General features: G+C 55.2%; 1 protein-coding gene across 3 annotated transcripts in view; it reads left to right on the forward strand.

Annotated features, from left to right (window-relative positions):
• SNX29 (sorting nexin 29) overlaps window positions 1-21484 on the forward strand; it is a 480282-nt gene that overhangs the window by 73682 nt on the left and 385116 nt on the right. For all 3 annotated transcript variants that reach the window (XM_044233549.1, XM_044233551.1, XM_044233552.1), the window contains 3 exons: window positions 3500-3618; window positions 9848-9923; window positions 10898-10980. In XM_044233549.1, coding sequence (XP_044089484.1) covers window positions 3500-3618; window positions 9848-9923; window positions 10898-10980 — 278 coding nt within the window. The remainder of the gene's footprint in view (window positions 1-3499; window positions 3619-9847; window positions 9924-10897; window positions 10981-21484) is intronic.

Genomic DNA, 21484 nt, shown 5'->3' on the forward strand with positions numbered 1-21484 from the left:
CAACTGCTCTGGCCACTGCCGCGCTCCGATGGTCTCTGAAGTGCTCTGTGGGCCTAGAGCTGGGTTTACGTCTCTCTTCGCTGGCAGTTAAAGCCCCTCCGATGACTGAGGAAAATCTAGTCCCTCCCGCCTCGATATTTACCAGTGTTTGCTTTGCCTTTTGTTTTTGTTTTTCTTAAAAGAGGGTAATATCTTTATTATAGAAAGAGCTTTTCCTGTCACTTCTTATGTGATCTCTGACACCTGTAGGGAAGTGGGTTGAAAACACAATTCAGGGCACCTGGGTGGCTCAGTGGGTTAAGCTGCTGCCTTCGGCTCGGGTCGTGATCCCAGGGTCCTGGAATCGAGCCCCTCATTGGGCTCTCTGCTCAGCGGGAAGCCTGCTTCCTTCTCTTTCTCTGCCTGCCTCTCTGCCTACTTGTGATCTCTGTCTGTCCAATAAACAAATAAAATCTTAAAAAAAAAAAAAAAGAAAACATAATTCAAACAGAATCACAAACATAGGGACAAACGTTACACCTCACTAGCAACTGAGCAAGGGCACAGTGCTTCCGGACACTGTATTTTGCCACGATTTAGAACTGGATGAAAGGAGAGCCCCGGTTAGCACTTTGGGGGAGTGCTTGCCCAGTTGTGTAGTATGGTCGGGCGCACAGGAGGCACCAGGGGGCGCCCTCACCCATTCTCGCTGCCGGCCTACAGTGCTGACAGCCCTTGGGGAAGACAGTGTGATACAGAGTTCGGAGCCTCAGAAATGTTTATCCCACTTGATTTTGCCATTCCCCTGCCGAGACTGTGCGCCGAGGACAGAGTCTCGGGAAAAAGGTGACTGCGCCTAGATACTGAAGTCCACCTTTCAGGAAGCAGAACTTGGGAGCCGACCTGCCTTAACGGCCGACTGATGCGTAGCTCCCTCTGGAACATCTTAACATTTCAGGTCGCAGACTTCTGTCTTTTTAAATTAAATTTTTCGTTTCATTTTAATTTTTAAATGTTTAAGTGTTGTATTTATTTGTCTGAAGATAGAGAGAGAGCTCAAGCAGGGGGAGGGGCAGAGGGAGAAGCAGTCTCCCCGCTGGGCAGGAAGCGTAATGCAGGACTCGATCCCGGGACCCTGGGATCAGGCAGACGCTGAGGCCTCAGGCCTGAGCCAAAGGCAGACGCTTCACCAACTGAGCCCCCCACGCGTCCCAAGTTTTTAATTTTAATCCCAGTATAGGTACCATAGTGGTCTATTAGTGTTGGGTGTCTACTGTAGTGATTCATCAGTTACCCGGGACCCTGCGGGGTCTTGAACATTTGTAGTGACCTTTTAGAGTATCTCAGTAGTGTGAAGACCAGTTTAGGAATGAATATTGAATGACAAAAGCCAATGATAAATCCTTCACTGAGTTTCATTAGGACCTCCTAAAGAAACATCTTTGTGTAGAAAGAGGGAAGCATGGGGTCTCCTGGGTGGCTCAGCCTGTAAAGCGTCTGCCTTCACCTCAGGTCATGACCCAGAGTTCTGGGATCGAGTCCCACATCGGCTTCTTGCTCGGCGGGAAGCCTGCCTCTCCCTCTGCCTGCTGTTCTCTCTGCTTGTGCTCGCTGGCTCTGACAAATAAATAAATAAAATCTTAAAAAAAAAAAAAAAAGAAGAGGGAAGTGCGAAGGACAGAGTGTCTGAGTCAGTTTTGTTGTGGGTAGTGTGGTTTTTGGTGTAGTCCCCGCCCCTCTCCTTTTTTTTTGGCATTTTCTAGGTTTTAAAATAAGCATCTCTTTTTCCTAATGAAAAGCAACACCTGTTATCACTAAGCCGACCATGGCACCCTGCTCGGAATCTGTCTTTGCCTTAGGAATCACTTCAGTGTAAATCATTTTGGGGGTGGCCTTGGTCACATTTGCTTGGGTTCTCAAACCTCAGCTGACGGGGCCTGGCTTCACCTGCGCCCTGCCTGTGTTTCTGGAACGTGGCAGAATTTCCCCTCAGAACAAACGGTGGAAAATCCCACCCGCCTCGAGCCGGCGTCGTGGCCCCTGCAAGGACGGGTAAACCTTGCTGCCTTCTCCCAAGGGGCTCACTGGGGAGTGACCTGTAGGATTCACGGACGGATTCCGCACAGGTCTGTTAGGGTTATTTCCCGTTTCTTGCTCAAAGCCTCACGTCTGACCAGAAGCTAGAGAGGACTGACAGGAAGATCTCGAAGTGGCCTCTGGAAGGCCCTGACAAAGCAGCCTCCAGGCCAGATCCGCCCCCAAGCTAAGAATGGTGGTTACTCGTCAGAGGGCTCTCAGCAACAACTATGGAGAAGAGTACTTGTGGCCCTGAAGCCTACACTCTATCCTATCTGGTCCTTGTTGATCCCTGCTCTAAACCAAAAGAAACACTACACGCACCATGCCACATGGTGGGCAGCAGCCACGAAGCCCACTGTAATCGGATTTGGAAGGCATGGTCTCAGACCCTGAAGCCTTGGTCCCAACCCAGGATGCTGAACTTGGGCAATCCCATAACCTCCTACACCTTGCGTCTCCCGTTTCCCTCCCCTCCCTTCCCTCCTTCCCTCCTTCACCGCTTCCTCCCTCCTGTCCTTCCCCTGTTAACTAGGGAGGACTGTGATCTGCTTTGGACTTTTTACAGCTAAGTTGCAGAGTGATTCTGTAAACTTTAATGTCCCCTGCAACTACAGCCTGGTATTTATTAACGGTTCCTAGTCGTCTAACGGCAAACGCTACAGTGGGCAAATCCTTCCCAAACACACTGAGCTGAACCAGCTAGCGTGACAAAGATGTCCAGGTCACCTTTGTCCTTCGTGGATAAGGGGATGATGTAACAGGTCATATGAGCCAGGGTAATGGTTAACCGGACCCCCTTTCTTGGAAGGGAACCAGACACGATACAGTCTGGTTCTGCTGTTCTACTGACGAGGCTTTGAGAACCAGCGAGGTGATGGGACACTAACCCCAGGTCACGTGGCTGACATCATTTCAGAGCTGGGGACGCCGTGCTTTCTCCTGCTTCAGAACTTGGCACCTGCTGTCCCCTCACCAGTGTCCCCCTTGTCCATCCTTCTCTTCCCTCTGCCCACCCCGTGCCCTCACCTTCAGCTCTCACCTCTAACCTGTGGCCTTCCTGACCAGCTCTGTGACTCTGAACTGCTGTCTTACGTCTTGCAGGATTGTGTGATTCACGTCCGGGTACCCCACCAGACTGTAAGCTCCCCAAGGGCAGGATAAACCCCATTTATTTGCTGGTGGTTTGGGCAGCATAGGATATATGTGAGCACAGAGCCTGGTCCGTAGTAGGTGCTCAGCAAACCCTGGCTGGAGGAATGGAGGCATGTGTCGGATCTGGACCGCACGCTCCCGCTCCCAGCCTGGGCCTCCCGTCTTCAGCCCTGTCACGGTCTGGTTGGTTACCAAGAGGGAACTTAAGGGAGGCCTGGCAGATGCTTGTGGTGGTCTGAGCCCTCGGAGGCTCTTCTGTCTGTCACGCAGCTGTATTCTCTCATCTTAGGCCGCTGGATGGGGACACCCACCTCTCCCAGATGCACAGCTGGGCTCCCCTGCAGGTGCTCCACGGTGACGCCGATGTCCTCTTCCCCGTCAGCGGAGTGGGCTCCTACAGCCCGGCAGGTGGGTGCTTCCTGATTCCTCCCTCCCTCCATTCGTGTGCTTTGGCTGGAGTGTCTGGGTTCCACCTGCAGACAGGAGGGAGCAAAGAGGCACGGGGCTCAGGGCAGGACTCAGGGTTTGGTTTCTCTTCTTGCTGACCCTGAGTGTTTGAGTTGCTCCCTCCCGAGGGAGGATTGGGCCAAACCAGCTGACAAGTCACGAAGGAGCCCCTGAGCCTATTTGTTTTCCTTACCAGTAGGTTTTGGGGAACTGGGCACGTACAAGCTGACCAAAGTGGTAACCATTAATTTTGCCTCTTAGGGAGAAAGTTAACAGAACTCCTAGCTCGGAAGGCCCCTGTACCCTTTGCAGCAAAGTGCTGGAGGGTCAGAGAGCAGCCTGCTTAGAACCTGCTGGTGGGGTGGTAAGCGTTTCCAGCACCTTCCATTTGGTTGAACGTGCTCTTGTGTGGTTTGTCGTTTTTTTTCTTGAGCTAGAGCAGGTCGCGGGGAGTGTGGGAGGTGGGGAGGAACGTGCTTGTGGATGAGCCTGGTGTGCCCAGAGGGTGAGTGTTCAGTGCAGCCAGCGCGGTGAGCGGCACGGTGCAGCACTGTGGCCATCCCTGGCCCACGGCCCTCCGCCCCCCCACCCCTACACAGGCACCGCCACCCCCTCCCAGGGCCAGGGTTAAGAAACCTTCACGGTTTCTGGACGGCTCAGGAAGCTGTTGACAGTCTGATCACCAGACTCTCTGTTGATGGATGGTTGTTTTTGTCCCAGGCAGGGGACGGAAACTCGCTCAAAGAGCTGGGGTGCAGAGCAGGTGGGCCGCTGACCGGCAGCCCTCTCGAGTGGGGCTCAGATAGCCCTGCCCCAGGAGCCGCAGGAGCTGAGCAGGGCGGGTTACCTCTCCCGAGTGGCAGTGTCCTCGATGGACGCCGGGGCTCCTGAGCATGCATGACAATGTGACTCCATCCGCTGGGCGCGTCTTCTCTCTGGAAGGTCTGGCTGCTGGTGGTGATGGCAGCTGGCACATAGCAAGCCCGTGGAGTGAGCCCCAGCCTGGAAGGTGGCCTGTCTGGACCAGTGCATCCTTTCTCAACCACAGCCTGGGAGGAAGGGCTGGTCACCGTTGTCCTACCTTCCTCCCAGACTTGTGCAGAAGGCTTTCCAGGCTGGCATGGGGCCAGGCACCGGCTAAGGCCTCGTGAAGCCTGCTGTCAGCCCTGCGGCAGTGGTGGGGCCCCTGCTGTGGGGTGTCTGTGGACCGGGAGCTGGTGGTCAGAACAGAGGGTGCTCCTGTGTCTCCCCTGTTGTGCGCCCCACACTTCCTTAGGGGATCTGCCCCATCTCCTCTTTCCTTTGAGAGGCTTTGCTCTCTCTTGCCACTCTTGAGCCCTCCCCATTTGGCCTTGGCTGGATGGCCCCCATACTGGCAGGAAATTCTTCCTGGGTCTCCACTGATGTCCCCTGGGGGTCCTGGGTTGGTGGCTCGAGCTGGTGTGTCTGCAGGCCAGGCCAGCACCAGCTGCTGCGTTCCCCAGGGGACCACATGTGGCCCAGACGGCCAGTGGGCGGGCTTGGTTACCTTGCCAGGGCCCATCAGGGGCACTGCTCTCTCGGACAGGGTGTGTGAGAAGGGGCGGGGCTTGCAGAGAGCCGCCGGTCCCTACCCGCTCCGGGACCACATGACTTCCACCTGCCGACCCAGGGCCCCAGTCGCCTTGTCTCCCTCCCCACCAAGGAGGCCACCGGTCGCTGGGGTGTCAAGGTGCCTGCACTTGGTGTTCGGTTTCGTTCCCAGTGGCCCCCTCCTTTCTCAGCTGGGCTCCTCTCGACAATCAGACCTGGGGGTGAGGGCCGTTCTCTTGGGTTTAGTCTTACAGAGCTCAGCGCTCTTCCTCTCTCTGTGGGATCTCCTTCAGGGAAAGGAGCTGCTGGCCGGCCTCCAGCATCCTCGCGGGAAGGCGTCCTCCTGGCAGCTTTCCCGTGGTCCCACCTCTGCCTGTCACCCTTCCAGACCCAGAGGCTTCATCTTGTCACTGTCGTGGGCCCCCGAGCCCCCGCGTATCTTGAGTATCCTCATCAGAGATGCTGTGTGTGAGCCGGTCTGCCAACTTTTTAATTTACTCTAGTAACAAAGCTGCCAGGAGTCCTGGAAGCTGGTGACAGCCTCGGGGGCAGAGTCGCTGCGGGTAAGAGTTGCATAGGAAGACAAATGATGTTTGCGCTGCAGAAGATACTAGAATCAGAGCCGGGGGAGTCTGCTACCTGATTGGAAGGCCAGGTTGCTTCGAGTCCCTCCTGGCCTGATCCCCTTTTCCTTGGGGGGCCTTTCCCCAGGCAGCTGTGGGTGTCCTGTCAGCATGTCTCTCTCAGACTGTGCTCTTGTGCTCATCTCTGACTGCTGTCCCTGCGGATCGATACCCTCCCTCGATCAAGGTTAACAACTTATTCTCTCTCACTCTAGCCCGGGAGCCATTTGTGTCTCTCACGACAGCTTTGCACACAGAGGGCTCTACCCTTAGGAGACCTTCCCAGCATCTTTGAAAGTGCTGGTGGCCTTAGGGTCGCTACCCTGGGGGGCATTTAGCGGGAGGGGGAGGGAGGCCCGTGGTGGAGAAGGAGGAGTGATTTGGTAGCTAAATCTGGGAGGGAGAACGTGGCAGAGAAGGGGCTCTCAACACAGAAATATCCTCCTTATATGAGGAGGCTTTGTGGACAAGGGGGCCAGGCTTTGGAGCTGCGTTTCTGGGGTCCGAGGCTCCGAGAAGGAACACAGCCGTCAGGGTCACATGAGACCCGCGTGGAGGGTTCGCTCCTGTCACTCCTCTGGGCATGTCCGTTACCTGCGTACAGCAGAGCACGTATACCGTCATCTCTCTGAAGCCGCGGGGAGCGCGCCCCCGAGTTTCTCTCCACACGAGCACTCACCGGAGGTGGGCGGACCCCGCCTCTACCCGCGGCACGCGTGAGAACGTCGCAGCTCCGCTCCTCCCCGGGGGTCCTGGGCTTAGTGTTGGGCTTCAGCAGATTCGGAGTCCGTTTGTTCATTTGAAACCTTGGGTCCCCTCACCAGGTGTAACGCTCCTCAGCTCCGTGTCCCATCGCGGGGCCAGCGGGCTTCCTTGGTGACGTTGGGGCAGCTCTGTGGCCGCGCTGCTCCACTCTGAGGTGGTTGATCTGGGCGCGCGCTCCTGGAGGGTGCTGGAAACCGCCTGTGGTGGCAGGGGACTGTGGTGCCCACCCGGCCTGCGTGCTGTGTGGTCTCCACCCCTCTCAGGTGGGTCCTGTGCCCTCAGGGCTCATGGTTTTCTGTACGCCGCCGGCGGGTGGCCCTGCTCTGCACCAGCACCGTGCTGGGATCTGGGGGGATCCAGAGGTGACCCCCCCGAGTTTTGCAGGCAAGGGGGGGCCAAGGCACATCAACAACTCTCCCTGCTTCTACTCCTGCCCCCACCCTGGCTGTTCTTACAGCAACTAGAGGGATCTCTTAGAACACACCTCAAATTGCATCATTCCCTTGCTCTGAACCTTCCCGGTGCAGTGAGGATAAAATCCAGAATCCTCATGGCGGCCCCCCAGTCCCTGGCTCAGTGCACAGCCTGATCTCCCGTTTCTCTTTAGCTCCAGGCCCCTAGCCACGCCTGCCTGCTTCCACTTCTGGTCTCTCTCCTCCTGCCTCCTGCACACATCCTTCAGGAGGCAGCCCATGTGGTGGTGGCTCATTAAGGGCTCTTCTGTCCCCTCCTCTGGCAGGCCAGGTCTCAAGTTCACGCTGCCAGAGACCTCCTGTGTCCCCCGTGCCCTGACCTCAGCTTGTAGCCGAGTGTGTGGTTGTGTAATCACCTGGTAAGTCCTGTCCCCCTCTCTGAGATCTGTACGGGCAGGTCCATGTCTGCCTGGTTCCAGTGTGACCCTGACCCAGGCCAGAGCTAGGCGCACAGTGGGGCACTCAAGGGTCCTTTGCTGAGTGGGTGAGTGGTGGGTGTGCAGAGCCCATGGGGATGGGGCATGCCGAAGGGAGCGGACACCTGGCAGTTGGAAAAACGTGGCCCAGGTGGAGACGCAGTGTAGACAAAGGAATAAGTCAGGGAGTGCAAGGCCCCGTGGAGGGAGAGGCACGTAGCTCAAATCTGCTGTGAGAGAGGCCGTGAAGCGGGGAAGGACTCAGCTCTGCCGCTGGGCACAGTGCGGTTCAGACCCTCGCACGTTAGCTTGCGATCTTGGGCAGATCACTGAAGTCCTCCAGGGCCATCTCCACATCTGTAAAATTAAGGTAGTAGCGCGCCCCTCAGAGGTGCCTCGATGGTGAGTGACACAGCCCGTGTGAGCACTTGCTCTGTGGCCCCAGTGTGCCAGGCCCAGTGCCGCGTCCCGGCTCCTGGGGTGTGTTCTGGGGGCGTCGCTGGGGCCGAGTAGGCCTGGGGTCTGAAATGCTGGTGGGTGATGGCGGCCTTTCCTCCAGCTGTGGAGTGCTGCTGTGCATGTTGGAGTCCCCGTTTTGCTTCAGGGAGAGGAACCCGACAGCTGTGAGTTGGATTAACAGGTGGGGCAGGACTGCGGGACCCTCTGTGGGAGACCCCTAGAAGGCATGGAGCCTCAGCACTAGGGTGGCAGTGGACACGACTATGGACAAGGAATGGCGGACACGGGGCACCTCGAGCTCTGTGATGGGGGAGGTGACGCCCCCGTGGAGAGGGTGGCGGACGGGAGCGCTCTGGACAGTCGTGACCAGGCGGTGGGCCCTGCAGGCGTCCCAGTGGAGCTTCCGGGCCGGCAGCGAGCCCCGCGGGACAAGGATTCAGGATTGAGGTCCCAGCCACAGGCGCGTGTTTGGGAGGTTGTCCTCTTCAGCCTGCTGGCAGCTGGGGCCAGGACCTTGTTGGGTTTGCCGAGGGGGACAGAGGCCTCTGAGCTGCGATCCAGAGATGTCTTCACAAGGGAATCCGAGAAAAGGCTGTGAGGCGGTGTGTGTGCATGTGTGTGTGTGTGCGTGTGTGTGTGCATATGCGTGTGTGTGTACGTATGCGTGTGTGTGTGTGAGATGATGGCGGGAGCCTGTGGTAGGCGGGCGGCGTTCCAGAGCGAGTTGGGCTAGCGGCCCCCGAGCGTTTCCGCTGAAGCATGCGTGCGTCACAACATGAGTTTAATCACGCGTTGGTATTATTAAGATGTCGTGTGGTAGCCGCTGGTGTTAGCCCTTCCCTAGTGGAGGAAGCCGAGTCACAGAGAGGCTAGGTTTAACGCTGGAGGCAGAGCCTGGCCTGGTAGACTCACCACAATGCTCAGAGGAGGGCAGGGGAGGCCGAGGGGGACACGCTTGCTGTTTTCCTCTCAAACTTCTTTAAAAAAAAAAAAAAAAAAGAGCAAGTGGAAGAGCTTAACGGGGACAGCAGTGTCAAAGAGACGTTTTCTCTTTAGGGTTCCCTGAGTACAGTCCCTTAAGAACTGGGGAATCTCAAGCAGGAGGTGGAAACTCAGGTGAAAACAGGAAAGGCAGGGAGGCGGCCGCGGCGCTGTGGGCCCTGAGGTGTGCCCCCTTCCATCTCTCTGCCCCATCCCCCATCCTGGCCTGGCTCTGCAGTCGGCCTTGAGAGAAGCGGTGAGTGTCTCCAAAGGGCACGTGTTACCATGGCTGACCCCGGCCTTCATGTCACCATCCAGCCTAAGGGCTGTGGCTTTGCACTTTTTTCTGGAAAGAGACCTGAACAGCCGCTAATACGTTTATGAAAATCTTTAGTGCTTCTAGAGATTATCTGTGGGCTCCCTTCTTCTGAATGCCTTTCCCCCACACCCCTCTGTGTGGGGAGGCGTCTTTCTAGAAAGCAGCAGGGCACTTGGTTTTGATGCAGACAGACATGGTCAGCGGTTGGACTGTGCTGCCCCCTCGCGTCTGTCGTGAGCCACTACAGCGAGAGAGGTTTTGTCCATCAGAAAGCTGATGATTATTCCCTGATTCTGAGGCTGGCTCTGAATATGGACTTCACGCACAATTCCAGGTGGCTCAAGGTCAAAAAGGTTAAGTAGGAGGATGGGGCCTCGTATCAGTGACTGAGGCCACATCTGAGATGATGGTCCAAAACACGAAACAAGTAGCAGATTAAAATCCATTGTGCAGGTGAAGAAACATTTTAAGTCGACTGATTTAGCAGATGAGGCAGTGTCTGCACTGTGTCCTTGCCTCACGGAGAGAATGAGATGAAAACAGACAGCTGACTTTCTCTCTGCGACTGCTCTCTCTGCACAGATGCCCCCCTTGGAAGCCTGGAGAACGGGATAGGACCGGAGGACCACGTTCTCCCGGAGCCCGGCCCCCGGTACAGGTCAGTATTCTGGAGCCAGATTGCCTTTGGGATTGAGTTGTCTTGTTCACAACTGTGCGTTTTATTCTCTTAAAGATCGGAGTACACCTGCCGGGTTGCAAGGTCAAGGCCTTATTTCATGTATATGTCCAGGTTTAGCTTAGATCATAGAACGTGAAGTTGCCAAGGGCGTCAGAATGCGAGCGACGGTATTTAGCAAACTTCATTTGCATTCCGCCTTCACTTTTATGGTTTTGGGGGTCATGCCTGGGTGCCTCCTCTCCCATTATGCTTGATGTTAGCATTTGATCACAATAAGGCATGATTTGATTATATAATATCTGAGCCACTTAGCTCTCCTGTATTTGAGAAGTGCTGAGTCTGGCATATGGTAGTGAGCCCCGTGTGGGTTTTCTGCTTTTCAAACAAAAGTATCTCAAAGGGAAACAGCTGCTCAAAGTCCCCGGATGTTGGGCAGCAGAGCACAGATGGACACCAAAATCTCCCTGATGCCCCGGAGCCTTGTTACTCTTCCAGTTGTTTTTCTCTGTATGCTTTTCATTTGGTGCAAATTGGGTGAATAGGGATAGATCCCATCTGCATTTTCAGCCTTAGCTCCAGGGTGGGAGTCCCTGATGACCCCAAAGCGTGCTTGGTGTTATGGACAGGGCTCTGCTCCCCGACAGTGACAAGGCCTATAGATTCCTGAATAGTTTGTACACAGTCAGGGAGGACTGGGGTTACCAGGTCCCTCTAGGATGCAGAGTCTTTTTTGCTGTTTATTTTTGACAAATACTGAGTATTGATCTTGGGGACATACACAGACTTCGGCGAGAAGGCAAATTTGCAAATAGGGAATCCACACATGATGAGGGCTGCCTCCCGGGCTTTTAGCAGGTGCACCTGAGTACCCTTACACCTGCTCAGTTTTTGAATGGTGAAGTTGTATATTTTGAGCGGCCGAGTGTAACTTCCTTCTGTCTGCCTTCTTCCAGTGTGGAAGCCAGTCCTCCCAGCCAGGGAAGCCCTCTGAGCAACCTGTTACCTTCCGCCTCCGTGCCAGAATCGATGACAATTAGTAAGTACTTTCTCAGTGTCCTCCACCAACACCGGGTGAGCCTTGGGCCTGCACATCAGTGGAGTGCCTTTGCCCTTGCTCCTGTGTGACTGCGGACTTCATGCAATGCGGGGTAGAGCCAGGTGTATGTGTGTACCTGGTCATGGCGTCGAAATGTGGTGTTCGGAGCTAAGCTTCCTGAGCTGCAGCTAATATCCGGTGCCTGGGTGTGTGCACACTCTAGAGGACAGGCTGCAGAGACGGAGCAGCACTGAGCCAGAGGGAAACTTGTGTTGTTTAAGGTTTGGGGGTTTGCATCCTGGAAGGTCGTCAGCTACAGAGGAACTGTGCTAGTTGGATTTCCTTTGTAGCTCTGGAGGAATCCTTTTTGTGAGGAAGGAAGAGTATATCTCTATGTTCATCAGAGATGGGGACTCCTTCCATCTAGCCTCATGGTCCAAAATGACTATTGTGGCTCCAGCCATCCCATTCTCCTCCCAGGTAGCAAGAAAGAGGAAGGAGCAAAGGAGAGACTTCCTCCATTTCCATAGGTAGGTCTGAACTTTCTTAGGGAAAAAAGTTACAACTTTTTTCTCTAGCTTTTGCCTGAAATGTACATTGCCTTCAGTTATGAAGGTAGAAGCAAACCATAGAAACCATGGCAGTTTAGCAAAATGGGTGATTTTGCTTTGTGAAAGTCACAGGCGCCTGCGAGAACCATGACATGAACAAAATCTCAGAATGTTGTTTCTCCTGGACAACAGTTTTCAGTGCGATAATAAAGAATTCTACATATTTCTATGTCACTTTTATTTTTTTATATTTTGATAGTTATTTTTCAATAGAATCCATTTCCTTTGTAGTCTGGTGTGTTTTATGTGTTTTGAACTATTTTTTGAGAAGAGGCCCATGGACCTCACTGGACTGCAGAGTGGGCCCAAACAGGTGGTACAGAACAGGAGGCCCCGTCCCAGGAGGTGCACACAGTAGCCCGTCGGCATGGCCTGGATCAGCCCCATGGCCTCCCCTGGCTGCGAGGGAGGCAGAGTCCTCCTGCTCCCCAGTAGGGTTTTCACTGCTAGGGAAGGAAGAGTGGAGTTTGGGAGCTAGCTGGCATTCTCTGAGTCGGGAACGAAGAAGGAAGTGACCAGACTCTGTAGGGTGGGCGCAGTGGGAATGACCAGTCTGTGTCTGGAATGAAAGCGTGTGGTTCATCACGGCGGGAGTTCAGCCGTATGGTTATCTGTAGGTCGACGCACATGGGGCACCCGGGCTAGGAGAAGTCGCTGGCTTCCAAAGTTCTGTTACTTAATATTTCTTTAAAGATTTTATTTGTTTATTTATTTGTCAGAGAGAGAGAGAGAGAGAGAGCACAAGCAGGGGGAGCGGCAGGCAGAGGCAGAGAGAGAAGCAGGCTCCCCGCTGAGCAAGGAGCCCAATATGGGACTCTATTCCAGGACTCTGGGACCATGACCTGAGCCGAAGACACCAGCTTCACCGACTGAGCCAGCCAGGCGCCCCAGTTCTGTTGCTTATTTACCACTGTACTAGATCTTACCCTGCAATGTGTGTGTAGTTTTTTTTTTTTTTTTTTTTTTACATGGGTGCACTTAAGAAAACCTGAATGCCTTTACTGGAAAAGGGAACTTTGCGTGAGTACAGTGAGTGGAGAGCCCCTGTCATTTGGCGGAAATGGTGGGTAGCTGAAAATTAAGACATTGGAGAGGACCCAGTATGGAGTCGGCCTGGATGTCAAGGCCTGGCCCAGCTTCTGTCCGAGACCCCCTCCCATTGCCTTAAGGAGAGGCGAGTGACTGAGCAGCAGTACAGGGGGCTTGGGGATATCCTAGTGCTAAACTCACACTTTTTTCTGGGAAGAAACCAGAAGGATTGAGAACACCCAGAAGCCCTCTTGTTGGGGGTCCCTGCTCCTTTCTGCCTCGTCTTTCTGCGTCTGCAGCGCTCTCTGAGTGGGTTACACCTTGTGTCGAGATCCCAGACGTTTTTCTGGCTCTCAGGTGTTTCTGCCCCAAAGAGCACCGGGTTTTGCCTTGCTTAGGTTTGTCTCGTAAAGAATGGCGCCCCCGAGCTTGCGGGCTCCCACACCAGGCCTCGCCCTTGTCCGGGTGCAGGAATCTTCGGGCGCCCCAGCGGTTACGCAGCGGCATGCTTCCAGGCGGGGTTCTTGCTCCCTGGGGAGGCGCCCCCTCCTGCAGCTGACCACCATGTTTGCTTTGTCCGAGGCTCTGGGGCCTCCTGGGCCACGCTGGGCTGGAGGAAGCAGCGGGCCCTGCTTGGGCATCGGCACTGTGGTCATCCGTTGTGTGCTGACGGCGGAGATTTCGGCCGTTGGTCTTGTCTGTACTCGTACATCCCATCTTCCAGAATTGTCGATCTGGTTTTATTATTTGGTATCTTTGGCAAGTAGGGACCCACCCGGAGTTTGTCCCATGAATCTCCAGATGTGTCACCACACCCACCTCTTGACCCTTGATTCTCTGTGTTAGTGGACTTTGTGGGGCGGGATGGTGCACTGCCTGGGCAGGGGCTGGTGGCGTCTCCTGGGTGTGCTCCGGATGAGAGACCTGGGTTCTCAGAAATTTGGGGTGGAAGGTGGCTTTGATGTGTGTCCTCCTCGTCCTGCCTCTGCCCCTGTGACATCCCAGAAAAATAAGAAGAGCCTGTCTGGGGGTCCAGGGTGTCCGCTGGGGTGGCTGTGATAGTACCACTGGCCGGGAGGCCTGAGCAAGTCTCTGGCGCAGTTTCAGAGGCTGGAGGTCCAGGTGACCTCGGTGCTGGTTCCAGGCGAGGCCGCTGTCCCTGCCTCGCAGGTGGCCTTTTCTGCCTGCTTCCGCGTTCCTGGTGTGTCTTCTCTGTTTGCGAGGACCCCGGCCTACCGAAATGCGGTCTCTCCCTCAGGACCTCATTTAACCTTAATTCCCTCCGTAAAGGTCCTACCTCCAAACACAGTCCCATTGAAGGTTAGAGCTTCCCATAGGGATTTCGGCCGGCGGGGGCTGGGGGGCTCATTCAGTCCTGGGGAGTCCCGAGAATGTGTACCAAGAGCTGTGCGACTCCAGATGAAGAATCCTATCCCAGCACGGGAAGCACGTGGGCTTTGAGTCGGGAGATGCGTGACTCTCAGAAACCCCGCAGAGCCTGGCGGAGGGGCCCCAGTTCTTCTCTGCGACACAGAGGACCCTCCCTCATGCCCTGCCGGGTGCCTTCCCCAGCTGCACCCAGTCCTGGGTACAGGGGCCGCCCGGCACTGTGGTGGCACTAGAGCGGGGCCGTGTCATCCTCGGTGCTCGGGGATGACAGGCAGGTCCTCTGCTGGCAGCCTTCCCCTCCTGGGGGCCTCTGAAGTGGCACAGGGTGTGGTCCTGGGCTTTGTGGGTGTATGTTCTTGTCATGAAGTGCCCAAGAGAGGTTGGCGTGGCCAGGCCCACATTCCCGCTCTTTCTCCGACGCCCTTTGGTAGTTAAGACCACGCAGAGCCTGTTGGGAGGAAGTAATGATTTAGCAAAGTAGTGAAGAGAGTTGATGCTCAGGAGATCACTCGTGCTTCTGCCTCTGGGCACTTGCCATTCGGGCAGGTGTTTGTGTGTGTGTGTGCGTTCGCGGTGCGTGGGGCTGTCCGGGGGGGACTGCAGACCGCCTGGTGCCATCTCGGCCCGGAGGGGCAGGCTGAAGGCCGGCTGCCCAGTTACCCAGGCTCCCCCCGGGTCTCGAACCTCTCACGGCCTGTTTCCGTATCCAGACACCGGGATGCCGGAAACACCCATTTGCCGAGAAGAGTATCTGCATCAGAGCGGAGTGTAAGTTGTGTAATAGCGCCGCTTACCAACCTGCTTATGTGCATTCTGCTTTCTTAGCATCGTTTTCTAGCACTTTCCCCTCTCCATCTCCCTGGTCCTCCTGCCGAATGGCTATGTAATAGTCCAGTTTATTGGGGATTTTGGGGGGAGGGGTGCACCAGCCCGGTTCGTTTGTTTTCCCGCTGTCTTCTCTCATTGTAAGGAAGAATGAGAATCAGCGCCAGGCTTGGAGGAAATTATTTTTTTTCTGCTCTGTGTTCCTTTGTGGTAAATTCTTGGAGTGTGGGGCGAGCAGGCCAACGGTGGGTCCCGTATTCATGGATTTATTCTCAGCTGTCTCGTGTTCGGAGGGACCGTGTTGTCAGCAGGATGACAGCTGCCCGTTTCCTTATCCTCCACCCTCTGTAGTCGCTAACATTTTTTTTTCATAGTTTTTAAAAAAAGATTTTATTTATTTATTTGAGCGCACATAAGCACGGGGAGTAGCAGGCAGAGGGAGAAGCAGGCTCCCTGCTGCCTGACGCTGGGCTTGATCCCAAGACCCCGAGATCATGACCTGGGCAGAAGGTAGATGTTAGCCAAATGACCCACCCAGGTGCCCAGTTGCTAGCATTTTCATGCATCTGCTACTTTAAGAGCCGGGAAAATGGCACTCAGAGGCTGGGCGGCTCTGCGCTCCCTGGAGGGGCTGTCCTCTCCAGGCCTTTAACATTTGTAACCTCCCCCCACACCCCAATTACAGGGGTTGCTTATATCCTTTGTTTTGGGATCTTCAGCCCTCCCAGCCTCCCAACCCTGTTCTTCCTGGTGTGGAGACCACATGGGAATGGGGCACAGAGTGCTACTTGCTGCTCCTGGCGCTGGTCGTGTGGCTCGGGGACAAGCCACCCGCCCCCCCGCCTGCCCCGTGCTTACCTTGGCCAGTGTGTTAGGCAGCAAGAAGCCAACAGCCTGCCCCGGGGAGTTGCCAGGCCAGAGGGGAGGACAGACACCGGTGACATGGACAGACACGTGAACTTTGCTGGTACATTGCAAGGGCTAGGAAGGTGGAGCACGGAGCGGGGGGCCTCGGTGTATGTCATTAAGACAGGTTGGTGCGGCAGAGCTGAGGGTGGGGGGTGAGGGGTTTTGGCGGTGGATGGAGACGGTGGGAGCGTGGCTGGGCAGAGGGGAGAGTCGAGCCGAGGATGCCGGAGAGGGCCCGCCATCCGTTCCGATCCCAGCAGCAGTGGGACGCTGGGTGAGGGTCTTAAGCCAGAGTGCTGGGGCCATGGCCACTTGCTCTTATGGCAGGTCCTGCGGCTTGTCTGCTACCTGAAGTGTCCTCAGGAGCCTGCTTCCCAGTCCTTCCTGGAGGCCCCGGTGGCCCTTGCTTGCTCAAGGTGCTTGAAGGCCTCCCTGTGCCGCACAGGCTGGGGACTCCTGAGCTGACGTGGGTGTCCCTACTCCTTCAAGCTGCCAGCAGCTCCCAGGCAGTGCCCTGGGCCCCGAGCCCTGGCACCCATCATGCAGGGACATGCTGAGTGCTGCAGGAGAGCAGGCGGAGGACGGCTTCATGTTGTGGGGGGCGGGGTGCGACTCGGTGCAGCCACCCTGGGGTCTGGCCTTGGCTCCAGGGTTTCCTGGCTGGGTTTCCCTTCCTCTCTCTCTCTCTCTTTTTTTTTTTTACCTCCAGACTCTCTGGGACCCTTTTCCTCATATGTAAAATGTCATATGTAAAGACACTTACTTCTGGAGACCTTTGGGGGGGATCAGTTTGGAGCCCATTCAGCAGCCCCAAGGGTTTAAGCTGTAAACCACAGTTAGAGCCGAGACCCCTAGGATTGTGGACCTGGTCCCTGATGTTTCCATCCTGGCCCTTGGCCCGTCCATCTTCAGGTAGCAGGTCAGCTCATGAGTTCAGACCTGTCTGTGGGGCAATTCCAGTTTCCTTCAAGGAGTGCCTGGAGAAGATTAATAGTATGCTCCTCTCCATCATGTCGCCTGTTGTCACCCAGCCTGTACTCCTGTTATTGCTCAGTTGTCACAGCATCCCTGCAAAGTGGGTTTGTTGGCCTCGTCTTCTAGTTGGAGGAAACAGGCCGAGGGAGGCTGTGGAAGGTCTGAGTGCCAAGATGTGGGGGAGCTGGGGTTTCCTTCCTCTCCCCCTCCTCGCTGTTTCTGGAAGCCCCCTGCTTCTGGAGTGATTGGCCCTCAGAGGGAAGTATTCAGGTCTGCAGAGATGTCCATCTTTTTTTTTTTTTAAAGTTTTATTTATTTATTTGGCAGACAGGGAACAGAGCTGAGGGAGTGAGAGAGGGAGAAACAGGCTCCCCACGGAGCAGGGAGCCCGATGTGGGGCTTGATCCCAGGACCCCGGGATCATGACCTGAGCTGAAGGCAGACGCTTAAGGACTGAGCCACCCAGGTCCCCGAGATGTCCCTTCTTAAAAGACGCTTCCCTCTCCTGACCACACATCCTAAGGAGCTTGCCGGCACCACCCACTCTGTTCCTCCATGTCTGCTGATTGCAGGTTTTTGAAACGGTCCTGACCTGAACATACGGTCCGTTTTCTGTGTCCCCACAGGACGTGAGTTCCTGGAAGGTGGATGCTTAGCCTGCTCTTTCACTGCCTGCACCCGGCGCCTAAAATCCTGCCTGCCGTGGCGTTGTGGCTCAAGAAATTTTAGTTGAGGGGGTGCGGGAACGATCCAGTATTGGTTCGAGTTCTAACAAGCCTGAAAACTTTTATTTATTTATTTTTAAAGTTTTTATTTTTTTACTTGTGTGAGAGAAAAAGAGCATGTGCAAGCACGGGCAGGGGGAGCGGGAGAGGGGGAAGCAGGCTTCCTGCTGAGCAGAGAGCCTGATGCGGGGCTCGATCCCAAGACCCTGGGATCATGACCTGAGCCAAAGGCAGAGGCTTAACGACTTAGCCACCCGGGCGCCCCCCTCAAAGCCTGGAAACTGTTAAAACATTTATTTGAAATTTAAAACACATTTTAAAAAATTTTCTATAACTTTAAAAAGTGTTCTGCAGGAATGACCCGCACACCAGTCCCCTGATCACCGCTACATCTCTGGCTTGGTCTATGGCACAAGCCCAGGACTGTGAGTTACACGTGGGGGCCGGGGAGCGAGTGGATCTTCTACCTGCCCCACACCAGGGAGCAGGCAGCTGGGGCTAGCAGAAGGAGCACTAGCCTGGGGATTGAAAACTTGGTGCTGACACTGGCTCTGATAGCAGTGGGTCCCTTGGTCACTCTCTGCCTCAGTTTCCCCAACTTTAAAGTGGAGGAGGCCGCCCTCCAGGATTCCCGGCACTTCTGACCGTCTGCCCTGGGAAAGGGGTCATCGTCCCTCCATTCCCCTTTGCGACCACAAAAGAGCCAAGTCGTCGAAGTCGGGATGTTTCTCGTGTCCTGCCTGGTCAGGCTTGTTGCTGTGTCACCGCAGGCCTCTCCTTCTCTCCGAGCCGACGGCCTCCCTTGCAGACGTGTTGACTGTTGAGCTGACTTTGAATGACCTTTGGCTCGGGAAGCTCGTAAGCATAAACCTACTGATGCTGACATTTGGCCCGTCGTTTTCCTACTCCAGGCCAGGTGTCGGCCGCTGCAGGAGGCACGGCCGTTTGGAGAGAGGCAGGGTGGGCTTTGTGTGAGTGCCCAGACGCCTGCGGACTGCTTGGAAGAGATGCTGTCTTACAGAGTTGGGAAGGGGCAATTAACCTCTGTGAAAGGCAAAGGCCACCTTTGGGTTTTGATTCTGGGTGGCCAGCAGCCCTTATCTGCATGGTTGCTGCCAAGTTTCTGTCACCAGTGCTGCTCGCTGAGACGTATAAATTCTTTACGCATCCTTTATTTTCGTAGTATTCTGGCGTGGGTGGTCGCAGCTGAGTTGAGTTGTTAAGGCCGCGTTTGGGGTGGAAAGAACACTGAGCTCAGGCCGACCGTGGTGTCGCTTTGCACGAGCTCTGTGACCTTGGGCAAGTGCTTGACCTGCTCTGACCTCGGTTTCCCAGTCCCCGAAAGGATGTGAAGTGTTAACCTGCTTACAGGATTCTTCACGAGGTCTGTGCAGTGTCTGGCTTGGAGCCCAAAGTATCTTGCTGTCGCATGTTTCCCTGGAAGCCGGCGGAGAGCCTCAGAGCCCACAGAAGCCCTGTGATCGTGTGCAAGGTTGTTTTCGTGTGTTCGTGCTCACACGTGGATCTTTCCTGGGGAGAATTCCTTTGCTTTCATCATTCTTCCTCAGAGGTTTCCGGACCTTGGGAAACAGGACCATGTGGATGCTCAGTTTGCAGAAATGGCGCATCGTGAGTCTGGGAGTGGTTATCCTTGCTGTGGGTCTTCCACGCCGATGTTCCTGCCGGGTCGATCGCTGTCTTCTTACCCGCCTCCCTCCACAGCTGAGCTCAGGCACGTTATGTGGCCTCCCCGTGCCTCTGTATTCTCATCTGTAAAATGGGGTGAATGATAATCCACATCTAATAGGATTGTGAGGATGCAGTGAACTAACCCAGGACAAGTCCTGAAGATACTCCACGTGAATCATACCTTGGTAAGAAAAATGGGAAAAACATGTCGTGGAGAGCACCTGGCATGTCGTACGTGTGATTATTGGGAACCTCGCTTGTAGGTTACATTGCTGGCTGACCATCAAAGGCAGTACCTGGGCCTTGTTGAGCTGCCAGCAGATGGACCTGATTTCCTGTTTCACTGGCACCCCCCTGCTGCACAGGCCGAGACAGTTCCCTCTGCCTGGCTCTTACTTCTTAACGTTTCCTCCTAGTTGAGAGGAGGTCAGCGTGTACCCTCTTTCTGTGAGGCTGTAAGAGTGGAAATGAGGGTCAGATAGGACAGTGGTTCTCAGTGACGGGCATTTTCAGCCCCTGGAAGACATTGGGCAGCACCTGGAGACATTTTGGGGTGTCCCATGGGGGTGGGGATGCTGCTGGCTTCACCTGGGTAGTGGCTGGGGTGCTGCTAACGTCCCACCACACACAGGACGACACCACAGCAGGGGATGGGCCAGCCCCACAGGTCAGTAGTGCCGGGGCCGAGAGACTTCATGATAGGAAAGAAGGAGGCAGCGGGACTGTTTTCCGGGAACCATATTTTATTTTAGACCTTTTATTTATTTATTTTTTTGACCACTTGCCTCCTACTTGGCTCAGGGAATGGAACGTAAGAGAAGGAGGAAGCCCAATGAAACCGATGAAATGACAGACCCCAGAGAGCATTTGTGAGAGCATTTGCTCTTGGGTGTGCCTTCGGGAGCCGCTTCATTCCGTCATCACAGCGGGATGATTTAGCGGGGCTGGAGCATCAGAAGAGCACCTGCACAATGCGCCAGAGTACATGACAGCCGGGTCATCGTCCCCATAGCTGCAGAGACCGTTGCAGGCAGCACGTGCGGCTCCTTGGGGCCCAGTTTCCTGAGAATTCCTTCCGTTGGTACTTATTGGTATTCACGTCAGCCGCACATTCCTAAGCTCCCGCTGTACGAAAACGAGTTTCTACTCCTGAACTGAGTTTTTTGTTGGACCGTGTGATTCAACAACTCATTCGGTGGTGGAAGGTGGAAGCAAGCGGCTCAGCCTTCCTTCGGGCGCAGTGCAGGAAGGGCAGCCCCGCGGCCACCAGGGGGCGCTCCGGCTCTTTCTCTGCCTCGCCCGTCCGCGCTCTCCTGCCGCCGTGGGTTGTTGCTGTCTGGGTTTTTGATGCCCAGCGCTTGGGCCCTGTTTTAACGGCGAGGTGGGGGTGGTGCTGGCGGCGGGAGCAAGGGCCCTCTCCAGTTGGAGAGCACTGGGCATGCACGGAACGGTGTATGGGCCGTGAGTGCAGTGGCGGTTGCCAGTGGCTTTCTGAGGCAGTGTAGGTGTCTGGCCCCGTTTTGCAAAAGGAAAACAGGCTAATTAGAAAATATTTCTCCTTTGTCATTGCTTCTCGTGAAACAGAAAGAATGATCTGTGGAGCTGTATTCATCATCACAGTCCTAATCATTGCCTTCTTTTCCCTTTTTGGGGGGTTGGGGGTGGATTGGGGAATGGTAGGTGGTAGAGAGGGGTAAGCCCAGATGCTCAATGCGATTATTTCATTTTGATTTCTCCTCACTTCTGATACTGAGCCGGGGCAGAGGGCAGGAAAAGCATCCTTGGTTGTCAGTAGGCCTTGTTGAGCGGGTCCTTTTTTGTCCCAGCTGTTACTGGACGGGATTCTCAATACGAGTGAGGAGGTCTGGCTCATTGCCTGGCAACACGATTCCAAACATTCTGCAGCTTGAAGAGTGCTGTAGTAACGACGCCGATCCCGAGGAGGTGGCAGGGCCCCACGGCTAGCCTGTGGCTTGGCCCAGGGCTGGACGATTCAGTTGGAGGCAGGGAGGGGGGTGGCCAGCAGGCCACTGCTTTGCCTGTACAACGAACCCCTTGCTCCCTTAAGCACGAGGAGTGAATCCAGCTGGTAACGGCTGTCACAAGTCCTTGAGTTGGGCGAGTTTCTTTAAAGGGGAAACGCCTCACAGAAAGTCGCCTGCTGGACCTGCAGTCATGGTCTTGGTAGCTAGAATGTTCCAGATGGCATTTAGGCATGCCTCACTTCTCTGTTGATTTGTTTATTCCACCCACAAACATTTACCGAGTGCCTCTCACACGCTGGGCACTGTTCTAAGTGCCGGGGAATCAGAGGTGTGGGAGATCCAGCTCTGCCATGCAGAAGCTCGGTGC

This window comes from Neovison vison, chromosome 14, assembly GCF_020171115.1.
Source record: "Neovison vison isolate M4711 chromosome 14, ASM_NN_V1, whole genome shotgun sequence".
NCBI lineage: Eukaryota > Metazoa > Chordata > Mammalia > Carnivora > Mustelidae > Neogale > Neogale vison.